The sequence below is a fragment of the Echiichthys vipera genome, assembly GCF_963691815.1.
Source record: "Echiichthys vipera genome assembly, chromosome: 12".
In the NCBI taxonomy this organism is placed as follows: domain Eukaryota; kingdom Metazoa; phylum Chordata; class Actinopteri; order Perciformes; family Trachinidae; genus Echiichthys; species Echiichthys vipera.
This window is the reverse complement of record NC_139837.1, coordinates 23617965-23635988: the sequence shown is the minus strand read 5'-3', so window position 1 is coordinate 23635988 and position 18024 is coordinate 23617965. Positions and strand designations below refer to the sequence as shown.

Here is an 18024-nt window from a genome sequence, read left to right as displayed (position 1 = left end):
CGTTTACAACCTGCTTTATCATCAAAAGCAGGTATCATGTTTAATTGATCTTCACGTGTTCAAAGATCTCTGCAATTACTTTAGTTTGTCATTAAAGCACCTTCATGAAAGGGAATTTACTTCAGAGAAGTATTCTGCATTTCTAGGAACTCATTCATGTTAAACTCATGTGTTTCAGTAGGCAGGTACTTACCAGCTCTATCTCACTGTCATCTATCCCACTCAGGTCAAGCTCCCCACCGTCAGCAGCACCATCTGTCACACACACACACACACACACACACACACACACACACACACACACACACACACACACACACACACACACACACACACACACACACACACACACACACACACACACACACACACACACACACACACACACACACACACACACACACACACACACACACACACACACACACACACACACACACACACACACACACACACACACACACACACACACACACACACAAATGGACACAATTAGGAAATTTGTTGAATCGCACTTTTTTCGCAGCAGCTTCCACGTCCCAGAGGGGGTTAAACAGGAAACAAACAACAACGACAAAAAGTCATCCAGCTGCATCTCTTCGTGCAGCATCTGCCATCGAGGGGTTAATCAGCAAATAAAACGCAACTGTGACTTCTGATAAGAAGTTAATAGGCTTAACTTGCGTTTAAGCCGATCTACCTTAAACGCACTTTTTTAATTATGATGCGCTTTCTAGATTGCGGCGCGCTTTATTTTGAAACAGGGAGATGCTGAAACGGCAATTTGCATTTTTCATGCCTCCTGCTTTTACCTGCGTCTCTTCCCACCCCAATGGAGCTGATTGCAAGAGTGAAACAACAGACATTTGAATGGGTTGATAAAAGAAAGAGGTATTTGAAAATCCCCAGGTGTGCACACAGTTCAATTTTGGAAGATAAAAGGTTCAAAGAAGATGTGATTGACTTTGATAAAAGGAAACAAAAGGAGGGAAGTGTGTGCAGTCGAAAGAAAACCATCTCTAGAAATTCAACAGCTTTCACTCTAAAAGATCCTCCACCTTGATTAGCTGCTTTGGAAGAAAGTGCAACTCCTCTCCGACTGCCTGCAGACATCACAAAGCCAATCAATGGAGTAAAAGATGGAGAGAAATGTTTTTAAAGAGGCAGCGAGCTGCAGGTTTATGGGAGCCGTTTAACTTCTGTCAGCTCTCTGACTTTGACACGTTCACAGCGGCCCTCCCTCCTCGAGTTCAAACTCCCAACAGGGCGGCAACTTCAAAAGACGTGCCACCTGAGTCCACAGGAGGCTTTCCCCGCTTCATTAAGAAGAGACAGTTGCACAGACAGGGAGACAGGAATACACCCATCCTCAGACAGTAAAGGGTGTGTTCTCCCGCCGGAGGAGAGGGCTGAGGATGGGAGAGGGATAAGCTAGTCAGCCATTTGAGTTCAGTTAGCAGCTTTCTTAAAAAAGAAACCGCTCCAAAGGGAAGAGACAGGTCAGGCACTATCTGCCGGGCCCAGCCCTCTAAGAGCTTCCTCTCCGTGAAGTGTGAGGGGGAGATAAGATTGAGACAAGCCCTGGGAGAGATTGGCAGCTCCGGGGAGGCAGAGGCAGCGAGACTAAGAGCTGATAACACTGGTCCAACCCCGGAGAGAGAGGAGGAGGGAGGGAGGGAGCAATTACCAAGTTATTATTCGGCCTGGCTTTGATATATCTACACTAGCTAATTTGATCAAACCCAGAAAATTGTTCTTGGTGAGCGTGCAGAATAATCTGCAGACCTCTGGATCAGAATCAGAATTATATATTGGCTGGCAGGAAGGTAGAATTAAATATGAGATCGGAGGAGATATTTTATTTCACTTTCTGCATTTTTGACCTTTTATTCAAAGCCTAGGGAGTAGACAGCCCAGGGATGTCATGTAACCAGACTTTATACTGGAGTTTTGGTGCTGATATGAAATTATACTATTTTCTAGAAATTGGTTTGTGGAAAACCTTTCGATACATCTGTGTTTAACGCTGTAATCTGTAAGAACCTGAAATATCTTGTTTCTAGCGGCTTCTGTGGCAGTAAGATGTAACTGCAGACGAGCCCGTGCTTTCAGAGCCTTATTTTGCTCTTTTGTAAACTTTATTGACACACATTCACCTCTACTTCTGATCCGTCCCCTATATGTCCCCCTTTATATCCATACACACAGTGATTGCAGTGAAGTGAACGCAGCATAAGAGTGACGAGCTCCACCGGCAGACCAACCACTGTCAGCAGCGTCACTAGCGTAAAATCCTCCCATGGTCTTTTTCGGCACTGACATACATCAAATAAGCCATCAAGACAATTTTTTTTGTGTGACAAATATTAACAGAGAAATCCAGTAGCGTCGCTAACAGTGATTAGCAGGGGGCAGTACGGTGAAGGCATTAAAACGTCTTTTTTAACCACTAATACTGCTGAAAATAACAGCAAACCTCTGCAGTAGCATGAGAAGAGTCCCTACACAAAAAACAAAGCACCAACACCGTAGTTACCCAGAGTTTATTTAAAGAGTGCTTTAAAGACTACTGGCCCCTGTACCAGCTCCTCTCATAGTGAAGTCCATTCAAGTGGATTACCAAAGTCAATCCTAGAGGAAGGAGCCCATTGGTGCTTTGTTTTATGTGTAGGGGCTCTTCCCATGCTGCTGTAGAGTTTGCTGTTATTTTCAGCAGTATTAGTGGTTAATAAAGACGTTTTAATGCCTTTACCGTACTGCCCCGAGCTAATCACTGTTAGCCACGTCTGACTGTTAGCAACTCTCCCAGATTCCTCCGCTAATAGTTGTTACACAAAAACCTGTCTCGATGGCTTATTTGATGACTGTAATTGCCGAAAAAGACCATGGGATGATTTTACGCTGAAATTTCACTTTAACACACAATGAACTAGATGAAAATCTTACAGTATATATCTAAGTCGTACAATAGTCTAAAACAAGCAAGTTTTAATTTAGATTAGGAAATATATACTCAAGGAGGAAGTAACCAAATCTATTTTGGTTCTTTTAAACAGAGCTTTGGTATGAACGAAAGGAACCAAGTCACACCTTTAACTGCCTGCCCCAGATCTGCAGTACTGGGTTCACGCTGGCACGAGTGCTTGGTGGCACTTCCACACAAGCAGGATGCACAGACAGCTGCTACACTGAAAACACACCAAACACATATCTACTGACACTTTTATACAGCATGCTTGAGAGGCAGCTGCACGTGCACGATGCCTGATCGATATTCACAGATAAATAATAAACAGCGGCCATTAAAAAAGTATGAATGAATCTCTCTCCGAAAGTAGCGGAGCTATAAGATCCAGCTCCCATCAAAGACGCCTCCCCCCAAAGTAAACACCTTAACAACAGCCAAAAAGAAAAATCTCTTCTTTTCACCCTCGAAAACGACAAAACTGCATCACACAGTTAATATCTTTCAAATTCTCATCGATCATCTCACGTCTGCTCACGACCTGCAGCAATTACTGAATGTGTGCTCACTGTAACGGCAAAGATTATGACATAAAATTTAACGGCACAAGGAGTAATGTCATCATAGTCAGAAGTAGAGAGGACAGGAAATTTGTTTTTCCTGAGTTTCACTTGTGTGATATTCCTCTCATGATGCAAGGAATTCAAATACCTTGGCCATTCACTGATGATCTATAGTTTATTGTCAGTGTTGTAAATTACATGCTCTAGCTGACATATTGCTTTGCAACTTCAGCATCTGGACGGGGAAAAAAGGTTGTTTTCTCCGTCGTTCCTAAAAAGTTTTCCGTCCACACGGAAACCAGTGAACTGGCTTAAAACGCTGTAGTTCACATGCCAGGCCTGGATGTGGTGCTGTAGCTGCCACAGAAATACACCAACAAGGAGAAGAAGAGGCAGGGAAGACGCTGTGGAGAATACAAACACCACATGTGGCTCAGAGTACAGTTCAGTCTATGGGTCCGCTCTCTCCTCTCACGCAGCAGCACTGTTGGTATGTGACGCCGCAGGGGTTAAAGCCGGAGGAGGGGCGATGACGGCATTGTTAAACAAAGTAGGCGGTTTCGCCACGGGGGACGTTTTTCAAGTCTTCCCATTCTGGGACCTAGTTTCAAAAGACACCGTTTTCAGGCTCCGATAACGCCGGCTGCATGTGGATGGTCGGCCAAAACGATACTAAAGATGTGCGGTTACAGGAAAACACGTCTGCGTGTGGGCAGGCCTTAAGACAGTTAATGTAGAATGTTGTGTTTCTTGAATGAGTCACAACATCATAGATGCTTTAACCGATTGACAGGGTCTGGACCACTGATGGTCACCACTGACATTCAGGTGAATGTCTCAAAACTGATCAGATGTTCACAGAAATAAAGAATGAACAGGGCAACAATTTTGAGTATGACCTGCACAAACTACTTAATCACAAATTAAAGAACGATAATGAAGAACTTTCTATTTGTCGTGATTTAAACAAAGGTTTTGACTGAATAGCTTAGTCCTCTCCACAATGAAAACCTGACAAAAAGTGAAGAGATGAGGAAGGAAAAGGAACATTTTTTTTATTCTATTTGAAGGTCTGTAGACAGATTTTTTAACATCCACAGAGGCAGAGAACAGTAAGACTTACAGCATGGAACGAAGGCTCTCCAATCTCTCACCTAGCACCTTTTATAAACTCTACCTTCTGGTGCAGACCACAAGACGTGATGTGTGAATGTGGTACAGAACAACACAATGGTCCACTCACTACACTGCACACAATAAGACCCTGCAGAACATAATGACAATGACACAAGGACCTCCGATTATGCTACGCAAGCAGCAGATCTATGACAGGTGAGGGCTGCACTAAATCTACTTATTAACAGAAAACTACACATCTGCAGCCGTCTTGCCTTCATCAGTGGAAACAGATGAAACACTTAGCGTCACTTTCAATAAGAAGAAGTAGATTACATCACCTCATTAGTGGACACAAAAATGTCTAAATCCTAAAGGAAAACAGAAAACACCTCCCTGATGAGCTGATGACCTTGTACACGATGAGATCTAGTTTCCTCTTCCTGTCCAGGCAGACAGAAGAAGCCTGAGGACTTTTGGCAGCAGCAGCTCAGTAACTCAGAGATCCAGCTCTGCCAGCATATCTTTACAGAAAGACAAAAAAAAAGGATTCCCCAAACATCTTTTTTCTTGTCTGAGGAGCTTCTACTTTCCAACAGTAAATCCTTCCGGGATAAACCTCCAATCTCACACTGAGGGGGAGAGGAGAGGCAGCATCCGTGCACTCTGAGGGAATAAAGCGTTTTTAAAAAGAGAGGAAGTCATGGAGGGAAGGGTGGTTATGGGAGAGATGTTGGTTAAAATTATCATTCTGACGGACATCTGGATATTATTCATGACGTGTGCACATTGCATTTCTTGCAGAATATGTGTGTGAATGCTGAAAGCTAAAACGCTGGTGATAAACTGAATTGCTTTACAGATTTAGATTTATTAACGTGTATAAGCCCTGGATGTGAGTCTAATCAACAATGTCTCAAACATTTCTTATTTCAACATCCATGTCCAACTTCTCTACCTCCTGAGCCACTGCACAACTGAACCATCAGAAACTGAGGAGGATGAAATATTACTTTGGAAGAGTGACAATTAAAAAATACCATTAAACACTGTGGTAGAAAGTAGTAGCAGAAGTAACAGTAGCAGAAAAATTAGCATTAGTTGCGGACGGGAGTTAAACTGGTGACCTTCAGTTATCCAAGAAAAACAGCTTAATTTTTCTTTAAATATAAATGCTGTATAAAAGAAAAGTCAAAGCATAAATGAAGTATAACAGCTCCATTTAATGTAAGAACATTTTCACACCTCAAATGTGAGGATTTAGTGTTTTTCTCTGTTATCCTTGAGGAATTTGAAGACGTCAATATGGGCTCTGGCAAATTGAGTATTTTTTACCGTTTTCCAACATTTTTAAAAACATAACTATCAAGATTCTCTCTAACATTAACATTTGATTAATTTCTTATGAGAATAAATGTTATCTGTCCACTTGTCCGGTCAGAGGATATACTGGTATTTTCTTAGGCAGCAGTCTGAGAAGATGCCATGTTCAATTACTGCGGGCCTGAAGATAAATCGAGTAAGAAACAGACGGGGGCGGCGCTGCAGTGGTCTTATCCATCTGCAAGGAAATTCACCTTGCCCGCAAGGTGTTAACTCTATCACCCTGTTCTCTCCTAGTCCTCACTGACAGGTAACCTAACCCCAGATTTAGTCCTCTATCCCTCCCTTACCACTTCAGAAATCCCCCCCGTCCTCCCCTGTCTCTACTACACTGATGTGTCCCAGGCGGCGGCAGGCCTGTCTGATGTGGTCAGGAGAATAAGATGCTTCACTGCAGAGGCTCTCTAATACCAAAGAAAAAGAAAACACAAAGAAACAGAAGAAAATGTGCCCTGCAGGGGAACGCTAAAAGGTAAGGAGGACGGCCTTTTGAAGGCGGCAAGGAGAGAGAGAGAAACAAGAGACTTAAAAAGAGTGAGAGAGGGTGGGAGAAGGGGGAGGGCAGGTGGGTGAGAGATTGAGCCAAACATAGAAAGAAAGAGATACAGAGATATTAAAAGGATACGCCTGGTGTTCTTTTTTTTTTCTTGGTGTCAACAAATCCCAGAAAAAAGTACAATTTGTTAGTCCGCCTCTGAGAATGTTCCCACTTCTTGTCTGTGGCACTCAACGCCAGACACAAATCTTTAAAAATGTCTCACAATATACAGTTTCATTGTTTAATAAAGGGTAATAATAATATAATAAACAACAGCTAGTCAGTTAGACAGGAGGAAAGGGTGCATTTGTTTGGAACTATTTTCAGCTGCGAATTAATACATACTTAATGCTCTAATGAGTATTTATTAGCTGTAGATTTTAACAATTTTACGATAACATAATAGTTATAAATAATGAAACACGATGAAATGTAGGCCAAAGCGCTGCAGCATTTAGCTGTAGCCTAATGCTAACAGCCTGAAACCATTTCACTTTTAAGGAAAAGGTTATGAAATGTTGATTAAATATTTACATGTATATATATCAGTGGCTGCTGGTCTTTCAAGGAGGGGAAGCTCATTTTTCTGGCCTACATCATAAATGTGTTTGTTTATTTAGATGTAAATTCTACCCTTCGTTCCTTTTCAAGAAAATTATCTGTGACCTTGTCGTACCAACTAGGCATCTTCTCCAGGGACTTAGCTAGTGTCTTCTCAATGGCAGCAGAGCTAGGCTGCTTAAACGGTCTTGGCCCGGCTGGAGCTGCTGCGCCAGGCTACTGTGTAACCGCATGTGAGTGTGAGTGTGAGTGACGGGGGGAGAAGCTCCACAGCTGGGGAGAGAAACCGCAGAGTGACAGAACAGAGTCGCCAAACACAACGCTGGTGGTTTTTAACAAAGACAAAGTCTCTGGGGATCGGTAAAGTCTCCGGATTAGTTCAGAACAACGGAATGAAAAACTAGAAAAAGCTCCACTGGATGTTTATTCTTCAAGATCGCTGATTCGCTCATTTAGCTGTCAGTCAAAAAAGGATTCTGCCTCAGACAGCTCATCCAATCATCATGCAGAAGCTGAGCGTCCGGGCCAGTCCACTGCCCCATCGGACCCCCAGAGACGCTGAGCATCCGATGGGCGGGACAAAGCCCGGCAATTATCCAATGAGCGTCTAGTTTGGCTGCAGTAGAACAACCCGCTCTACTCTTCCTTGAAGAAGCACTCTGATCACTTTTTTAGAAAATTAATTCTGTCCTTGAGTTTTGTGTTTGCAGGAAGCTACGTAGCATGCACATGGCGACAGGGAGGTGTCGTAGTGCATAAATCGAGGAACCCCTCCGAACCTCTGGTAAAATACAAGGAACAAAAACATAGGCGCATTCAGGTAAGTTTGGACCAGATGGTGTGAGCATTACTGGAGCGAAACTTGAGCGGAAGAGAAGGCAACGCTCAAACTTTCGGAAAAAACACCCCTATCTTAAAAAAATCTGATCTTACAGATTTCAAGATGTTTTAGAGTTGACTTCCCAAGTGTTTAATTAGGAAGAAAATGCACGTAATGCATTTGCTAGACACATATTGGGCCTCATTTATCAATCTTGCGTGAGAACGGCGCAGATCTGAGCGCAGAAATGGTCGTAGGAAAGGACCCACGTGTGATTTATGAAACATTCGTATCTGACCAATCTCAGCGTACGAATGAGCGGGACTTGATAAATGCGGTGGCTGAATTTGATCGTCATTAACATGTTACGCCCTTAAATATTCCTGTTTCGGAGGCCTCGCCCACTGAGGTCAAACACGGAGAGGAAGAACGCTAGTTAGAAAAGAAACTTTTCCGACACACACATCGGCATCCTGACATCCGAGATGGAGCAAAATAAAGATGTGCTTTTTGGCAGTCTTAAGAGTGGAATAAAAGGGGCCCATAAAAACGCTGTATGGAAAAGAATAACGGCGGCAGTCAACCCGAAGCAGCGCTCCACTGTGACCTGAGTGCGCCAGTGCGCACTGTTGGACAGATGTTGTGCCGCAATGCACCCCCTCGCATTAAGGTGTTATTCTGGATCAGAAGGCTGTTGTTTCCACCTAAAGGAGTAGTTTATATACAGGTAACCCAATTAAAAGCACAAACCTTTGAACCTATGAATTGCAAGAAAAGCTGGGATTATATTTAGGAAACGCTGAGTCAAATACGTTCAACTTGCTCAAAAGATCCATTTCATTCATTTTGTAATTATGGCTGCAGTATATTTCCACCGAACATACAAAAGGGTGTTGTTTTGTGTTTGCTATTATACAAGTTTGTGTTTTTAAACTCTCTAAAATAGTTTAAAGACTGTAAGTAACCAATGTTCTGACCGTTGTGGGTTAGCTGTTTATAAACTACTCCTTTCGGTGGAAACAACAGCCTTCTGATCCAGAATATCACCTATAATGCGAGGGGGTGCATTTCACAGCAGGGGTGCTGAATACAGCACAACACCGGCGCTCTTGCTCTGTAGCGAGGTTTGCCAGCAGGGTTATTAGGTATTCCGTAAGAGAATACCTTTGTCACCTAGAACCATACCAAGATGTTAATCATCTGATATCTTGTTTGATTTAATGCAATTTATCGAGGGTAGCCACCAACCGAGGAGATGACTTTGGCTCTGCAGTGCGCCTTGCTGCAGCCACGCGCCAACACATTCATTCATTAATTCAATGTCGGGGCCGCGGGGGGGCTGGAGCCGAGGTGTTTTGAAATATAAAAGAATCGTGTGTCCCCCCCTGGCCACCACGTTTAAAAGCGACAGCTTGGCATCACAAATCACCTGTACATTTATCGTGTGGTAGTTTTTGCGATTGATGAATGCGTAATCATTCATGGATGGTGCCTTCAGACGCACATGAGTACAATCAATTGCTCCAACCACAATTTTTATTTGTTTTTATTCGTTTTAAGAATCCGTTTTGATCTGTTCTTAACATGTGACTGCTTATGCTTAATGACAGCTGAGGTTTGTTCATTATTTTCAGCCAGATTTTGCTGTGCTGCACCGCAAATACACAGGCTCAAATTTGCGTACACGGTCTCAGACCAGACGTGAGATTTGATCGTAGCTCAGGCTCACGTCCAAATTGATAAATGCCGACGTTTGCCAGGAAATGGTCGTACTCACGTTTTTCTGCCGTACGTTCGTTTGATAAATGAGGGCCAATGTGTTTTGGTGATTAACAGTGAACAGAACTCTCTTTATTCCATGATAACGAGGGCAGCTCCAGCTGGTCAACTCTTTTTTTCTGGCCTGTCGTCAAGTCACTTACGGATTTAGCTGCTTCAAAGGTAAAGGATAAAAAGGTTAGATAAGAGAGTTGTTAGCTTTGGAGCTGAGTAAACTCACTCAGTTTGCCTACAGGGAACCGGTTCCAACATGAATTTGGCCACTGGATCCCACTGTGGCTCAGTGATATGTGTTTAATAGTTTTTGGACAACAAAAGAGCTCTACGGCACAGAAGAAGGTGCATCAGGCTTTGAATACAATGGAAATACTTTGTTGGTTTTGGACTTTTCAAACTTTTTATAAATGTAAGTGACTTTTGACTTGTTGACAGTAAGAAAAATACAGTATCGCCCGCCTTGTCCTTTAAGAGACAGAAAGAAAAATGGCGAAACTGCAGAAGAAAAGGCCAAAAAAGATTGGAGTAGGGGGTGAAAGAATGAGAAAAGTAGGCAGAGAAAGACAAAAGAGGGACTGAGCAGGAAAGATTAAGAGAGAAAGAATGGAGGTAGGTAGGAGATGGAGAGACAAAGACACTGATGGAGAAAACCAGCAGGAGGGAAGACGGGGAGGAATGAGCAGAGAGCAGCTGAGAGGAGAGACAAAAGAGACAGAAATTTAGAGGACGCTGAGGAGGAAAGATGGTAGAGGAATGTTGAGGAAAGAGAGGCTCATTGATCTCCCTTATAATCCTGAGCTGGGTTTCATTTGGGATCTGAGGAGAAGACAGAAAAGATGTGAGGAGAGGAAGAATAAAAATGAAAAAGTCATGCTGGCTAAATTAAAAAGGAAGCGCCAGCCTGCACTCCTCCCCACCTCCTGTTCTCTCCCTACAGCTCTCCACCGCCTCCTTCCACTTTCCCAAAAGAATGTGGATGAATGAGGCAGTGTAAGCCCCGGTGCTGCAGGATCACCCGTCAGACACACTTCAAAAACAAACAAAAAAAAGGAGCCCACATTATCCAGACTCACGGCTCCTGATGTCAGCAACAGTCCTGATCCTCTCCTACGTACATAGTGAGACCCAGGAGAGGGGAGATTTTCACTTTGTCAGGATTCAGGCTTTTAGTCGGGATGGAAGACTTTTGAAGGTGAAGAGAAATCAGCTGCTGCAGAGAGATCACATGAACGATGACATGCACAAATATTGCCTTGGTTCCTCAAAGCATATCTTTTGAAAGAAGTTCACATTGGTACACTAACATTCCCCTTTTATTCTGAATATGAAATTATTTCTATTTGGATGTTCAGAATTAGCTCTTATTCCTAATAGTGCCTGACCGATATGGGATTTTTGAAACAAAAAATGATTTAAGAGGGGAAAATTTACCAATTACCAATATGAAGGCAGATAGTGAATTTTCCTTTCTATCTTTGTATCTAACTACGTATCCATCTATCCATTCATTGTAAATGGTAAATAGCGCCTTTCTAGTCTTCTGACTACTCAAGGCGCTTTCACATCACTTGTCACATTCACCCATTCACACTGATGGAAGTGGACATCTACATTCCATCCAACCATTCACACCACACATACACACCCATGCGCAGCACAAGGAGCAATTTGGAGTTCAGCAACTAGCCCAAGGAACCTTCAACATGCAGACCGGAGGAGCCGGGGATCAAACCCCCAATCTCTCGAATGGAAGACGGTCCTCTCTACCTCTAAGCCACAGCCCATCTATCTGTCTGTCTATCTATCTATCTATCTATCCATCCATCCATGTTAAGCTCAAAGTCCCGCTCCACTTTCTTCTTCTTCTTCTTCCTCCTGTTGAATGTTTGAGCGTAATTGTGCAGAATGATGTTTTCACATTTATCTGCTGGAAACTTCTCCGTGCTGGCTGAAAATCCAGTTTTGAAGGGGGGCAGGGTCAAGAGCACGATTTGTGACATCACAGGTACTTTGGAACGTATACAAGTGTGATATAGAAACTTCAAGCCGCCAGTTCACACACACTGAGAATAGACTTTACATCTCCACATCTCTGTGCAGAAGGAAAACTTTAGAAAAAAATGCATATTCATAGAACCTGGAAGAGTAAATGCTTTTTAAGCATTTTAATGATGAAAGACATATCAGACACATATTATTCTTCCAAGCAGACTATTTGAAAATGTCTGAATAAATGTCTGCAGGGGATCTTTACAGAAAAAAAACATCCAAACAGTGAAGTCGTGTTTTATCTTGCAGTCAGGACATCACAGCGCTCACTCTTTACCTCCTGTTCTACTGTTGCACAGGTTCTTCTAAAGACTTCCATGGATCACATCAGTAAAGTGCCTTAAAAGCATAAAAGAAAACACAAAAAACACAAAGCTCCTGGTGTTGAAGTCACCCCTGCAGTAGTGTGAGATAATAAGGCTCGGTGCCAGCTCGGCCCCGGAGAAATAACCAGCCAGCCGAGGCAATAAATAGAGTGCTACATTCTCGCTGACGCGGGCGGGCCGGGCGAGCCCATTAAAAAGTGACCCCCTTGACCTCGGAGAAGCCCAGACTGAGAGTACGCCCACTCAACCACCTGCTCCTCCTACTGAAGCAGAATGGGGAGCAGGGAAACGTATGCATATAGAAGCTGGTGGCAGAGAAGACTCCTGGAGGTGCACTGACTGAATCCCACTTGTTTATATCTCACAGCTTTATGCATAAATGCATTAGGACGATATATAAACAGACCCAAACTGAATGTATCAATCCCAACACACAAATACTCCCTGGAGCACCAAATGTGGATTAATCCACGGCTAAAAATAGTCCCAAACAAAAGCATGATTTGCTCCTGTTTGTTTGATAAAAAGTACAATGAGCAGCTGTTTTGAAGAATGAAGAAAAAGCTAGTGTAGAAATGTATGCAAGCTAGAAAAAGCTTGCATACTACAAGTGTGGTAGTTTGTAGTTTTGCATATCATTGCCCATCTGAATATGAATATGTAAATATATTAGATCTTTCCCTAAAAAATAATCACAAAATGTATAGATAACCTAATTAACAGGCAAAAAGGACAGCAAATATAACCTCGGGGCGGAGGTACTAACCTTTTGAACGGTGTTAACAGCCAAATGAGAAAAGTGAGATAATTAAAATGAGCAGCGGGTGTGACTTTTTCATTAGTGTGAATGTATTAAACAGGAAGCGACAATATTCGATTATTAAACGGGCATCCGTGACTGTGGTCCGTCATGACATTTTATTGCCGTTTTCATACCTGAGATGGCATTTATGATATTTTAATGAGTTAATTTGTCTCCACTGTGCACACAGGCATCAAATGCCAGGGGACGCTGTGGTCACCCGGTGTGTGTCCTCGACCGCAGGGTCTTCTGGACACATCTGCTCGTTTTATTCTTTACTTGTTGGTCTTTCTGGTGGAGAAAAGGTTTTAAACAATGAGTAATTCTTAGCCAAGTTTAAAACTTTATTATATTTAGGCAACTTTTTTACTCACTGTATTTATTCAAAAACCCAAAAAGTAGATTAAAACTCCTCCATATAACAACATAAGATCATAGACAGTATATAAAGATGGACGACATGTCTTCTCCTCTTCCTTCCACTGTACAAAAATAAAGGTAAACACACCCGTCCGACCAATTGCAAGTCGATCACAGCTGTCAATCATGACGTTTCACTGTCAAAAAAAAGGAAAACTACTTAAAATGACAGAAATCATCTTGGGGACAGTCCAGATGTTTTGGCCGTCAAGCCGTCTATCTTTATATACAGTCTGTGGACCAGTTAGGCAGTCTGTCAGTGACTTCCAAACTGACCCTGTCTATTTCCTGGTCCGATATGTCTGGAGTTTAAGTTTGCCCAACTAACACAACTTGGTTGAGGTCAGGGAAAGATTGCCTTCAGGATTTAAAGAAACCAACGTTGACGTTTTTTTCCTCTGAAAGTTGAAAATGTTTCAGATTGAACAACAAAGCTTTTTGACAATAACGAAAAAGAGGGATCTCAAATGTTCGTGAATATCAGGGTGAAGAGTCTTAACACACCTTGGCCGATAAAACTATTTGTTTGGAGAATGAGTGAGGATGAAATTGTGTCCAAATTAAACTGTATTCTAACAGAGTTCTGCAGGAATGAGTTAGGTTGGGTTAGGGTTCCCTCGTCCACGGGTCAAGGGGGTTTTTGGTCTGTGATTGAGATCAAAAGCTTTAGAGATTGTAACGTCTTGTTCTGTGATATACTGTATAATACGTCGGTAAATGCCACGTGTCTTTAATGAGGCTGTTGATAACAAATGGTAAAAATGAGACTATGAACGTCATCAGGCCGTACAAGTTAAAGATAGCTTTTTACTTAAGGCGATTACATTTACGCTTCACAAATGATAAAAGTGTTTATTTGTGAAGTTTATCTTTCTAAACAAAACATGTCAAATTTCTGTTTGTCACACGGGCTATTTTCTGCAATAATCCAAAACTCCAGTGGAAAAATCCTGTTTGCTTCTTGCTAACTTCCAGAGGAAGCCTACAAAAATATGTCCCTCTATAAAAAACTGTCCTCAGCAGCAGCAAACAGTGGATTTGAAGCCAAACGAGCAGACATTACATCACTGTTGTTTCCATTGTTATGAGCAGCCATATTGTCTTTGCCATCTGTTGATGCCACAACTGAGCATCCTTAGAGACAAATGTTTGCATTGAAAGCGACAGATCTTTTCAACAGTGTGCGACAACCTTTTTTCCATATTTTGAATAAACGTCTTTGATCAAAGATGATGTCCCGTCAATTAGTCCTGATTCCATATTCGGCCTATTTCTTCCAGAACAGCCTGTAATTTTACATCACAAGAGGACGATTAATTAATCATCAGTGAATCTAGAATGTCAGAATATCAGAATATGAAAAGAGGAACTGAATGACTCTTTAATGGTTGTGGAAGGACACTCTCTCGTCCGTCAGCAGTCTAGCGGAGGAATTTAGAGAATGCTGTCATGAAAACGAGAACTGTTTAATGTGTGCATTGTTGTGCACCAGAATCAAACATTTGAAATGTCAGACGACCGCCCACAGGGATGCTTGGCCAAATGTTGCCTTTGCAACGCCGATGAATCAGCGCTCTGTGTCCTAACATGCACCAAAACCACTCGCTCATCTGCATGAAAATATTTACAAACTTTCTGTGGAAGCAAATCGGCCCTCGGATCCCCGACATCATCGGTCTGTGATGTTCAAAGAGCTCCAGCAATGGTTTTGTGATGAGAAGTGGGGGTGTACTTTGTCTGGCAGATCTGCTTTTCTTCAACTCTCTACAAATGCGTTTCTGCCTCTGATACCAAGTTCCCATGTTTGTTGTTCAGTCGAGAATAAGCAAGAGTCACATCCATGGACGGATGATGAGACAATGGGCCCCTGGGCACAGACATGTAAGAGGCCCCCCACTCTGCCGATGTAGGAACAGGACACCATTATTCAAAAAGTCAACTTTAGACATTTTTTAGCCTCATTTTGCACTTATTTTTTGACTATTTTCTATGTGGTCATTTTGTTTCTCTTTGTGGTCATTTTAGGTCCATTTTTATTTGTTTTGTTATGTCTCTTAGCACCGTCTCTGTTGCTCACTTTGTTTGAAAACAAATGTAGTGTGTCCTGTGTTGTTGGTAATGTTTTCTCATTACTATTATTATTACTATTGTGTTCTTTCTGTTGTTACTATAGCAGTTAGATCATTTATGTTGCATCACTTACCATTGTGTCTTGCACTTTACTAATTGTGTCTTGTCTTTGTCTTGTCTACGCATGGGAGAGGGAGAAATGAAATTTCGATTCCTTGTATGTCTTGTTCATGTGAAGAATTGACAATAAAGCTGACTTTAACTTTGATCAAAGCGATCAGGTTGTCTTTGCAACAGTGGCACACAGGCTATGAAAGGGGGCCACCAATCAAAGAAGGCGCCACTTTGGGGGTATGACACATGCGCAGTGGAACAGGAGCTGCGCTGTTGGAGGGTCCACTGTGAATGGTTGTGGTGGTTTTCACTCAGGTGCTGTTTGGGTGCGCTTGGGTCATTTCTTCTTCTCTTTCTATGATGGCAATTGCAGACCAGATTTAACTGTGCATGTGTCATACCCCCGAAGCGCCGCCATTTTGTTTGGGGACTTGGCCTCTTTCTACTAGTCTTGAGTAGCGCCACCAATAACACCACTTGGAAACGCTGAGGAGGGGAAGGTTTCCACTTTAAGCCAACGTGAACAAGAAGTCTTTAAAAAGGTCCAGAACAAATGAGCTTTCAACTTGATGATTTCTGCATGAAACACTTGAATCTGTTCAGTCCTCAAATCCTCCTCCTGCTCACAAGAAGAGTGTGTGAAACCATACCTGTGATCGTTTAGCTCCAAACCTGCTTCTCCTCATCTCCACAACATTTACACATTCACTTTGATGCTCCACTCTTCTTTCAGCTCTGAGCAAGAGTCCACTTTGACTCATAAATGCAATTTGAATTGACCCCAAGTGGTGCGGAAGTCTGTTGCTTTGAAGACTAACTGTAAAATGTATTTATTTCAAACCCAGTGGAGAATGGAGACCCAGTGCTCAGACTCAGAGTCTCTGCTGGTTCTCTTGTTAGGATCTTTCCAGCAGTGCACCTTCATAATAAAGAAAATTGTCGTCTTTGTTTTTTAAAAATGTCTCCATGCTCATGGTTTTACTTAAGACCTGGATCTGTATTCCCAAAACATTTGATCTTCCCACTCTGAGGACTCCTAACAAACCTCCGAAGGTGAAGAGGTAAACTGCTACCTGTAAACATACAAAAACTGTTCAAAGACAGAGAGGGGGGTTATAACTTTAGAGGGAAACTACACTTCAAACAGCATTATGCAAAAAGTATGTGTATTTCCATTTCTGGAATGGTTTTGACAAAACGATTAAATAAAGTACCAATATAATGCAATTTTTCAAAATGTATGTATGTTTTTCATAAAGTGCAGAAATGAGGAAAGAGAATGGAAATCTCACAGATGTTAATGGCGCCTGTTAATTTTGTCCTTTTTCTGTTTTTGTTTTGTTCCGTTTTTTTATAGCTCAGTTGCTCACTTTATCTTTATTGAATCTTATGTATTTAAAGATAATTTTTGGCAGTTTTTTATCAAGCCTTTAAGATGTAGGACAGACATGAAATAGGGTGAGAGAGAGAGGGGGAGACATGCAGCAAAGGGCCGCAGGTGAGAGTCGAACCCGCGGCCGCTGCCTCGAGGACCTTCATCCTCTTTATATGGGGCGACTACTCTAACCACTGTTCCACCGGCCGCCCCTATATATATATATTTATATATACATATATATATTCTTTTTCGTTTATTTTCATCTATTTTTTAATTGTTCCAAATAAAGATATCATTCAATCATCACACATCTCTAACTGGAATGACGACAAGATTCAAACTTCTGTCAGTAAAGACGGACAAAAAAACATCAGACAAACTCAAAGAATGGCAAGTGATTCGGTTGTTCAAGAGCAAATTAAGAACGGTGGTGTAATCGTCACGTCCTCCACCTCTCCTAAACCATTCAGAGTATTATGAGAACACGTCTGAGACGGACGATCTCAGGACCTGATCCTTCTGACATCGTCTGAGGTTCATCTGTGAAAACGGCTTAAATGTGCTCACAGAGCTGCTCAGACACACTTTTACTAAAGAATTCAAAGAAGTCTTAAGCAAAGAGAGAGCCGTTGTCATGGATGATGTCATGTTTCATCAAACTGTGTAAAATCAAATGATTTAACATGAATCAGAGTAATGAAGGCTGCTGATGAGTCCAGTATGTGTGCAGCAGCTTGTTAGCAGTTAGCAGTTATCCGTGTAAGAAGCCTATGAATTATCAGATCACAGTAACCAGGGTTGATGAAGAGAGAAAAGGACATTATTATAGGAAAACTGAAAAAGCCAAAAAAAGAAGCACGGGAAAATATATATATATGTCTGGAAATAAATGAGGTTTTTCCACTATCATTAAAGGTTTCTAAAATGTGTCTAATACTCAGACTGCAATGCACATCTGTACATTTGGAGTCCTTGACCCGTGTGGGTTCCCTGTTAAAATCCCTTAAAGTCCTGCTGTGTAGAGGAGGAGGTTGAGACGGTGAGATCTGCAGTGACGTAACAGGCGAGTGGTTTCCTGCCTTTGCCTGTCTGCTAAACGGTAGCTGTCATCTCCCTTCAGTCTGCCGGTGGCAGACGAGACGA

At 42.2% G+C, this 18024-nt stretch overlaps 1 protein-coding gene across 1 annotated transcript in view; it reads right to left on the bottom strand.

The window, feature by feature from the left end:
* Positions 1-18024, bottom strand: part of LOC310954611 (transcription factor IIIB 90 kDa subunit-like) — a 115851-nt gene that overhangs the window by 48707 nt on the left and 49120 nt on the right. The window contains exon 13 of the mRNA XM_083924184.1: positions 194-255. Coding sequence (XP_083780310.1) covers positions 194-255 — 62 coding nt within the window. The remainder of the gene's footprint in view (positions 1-193; positions 256-18024) is intronic.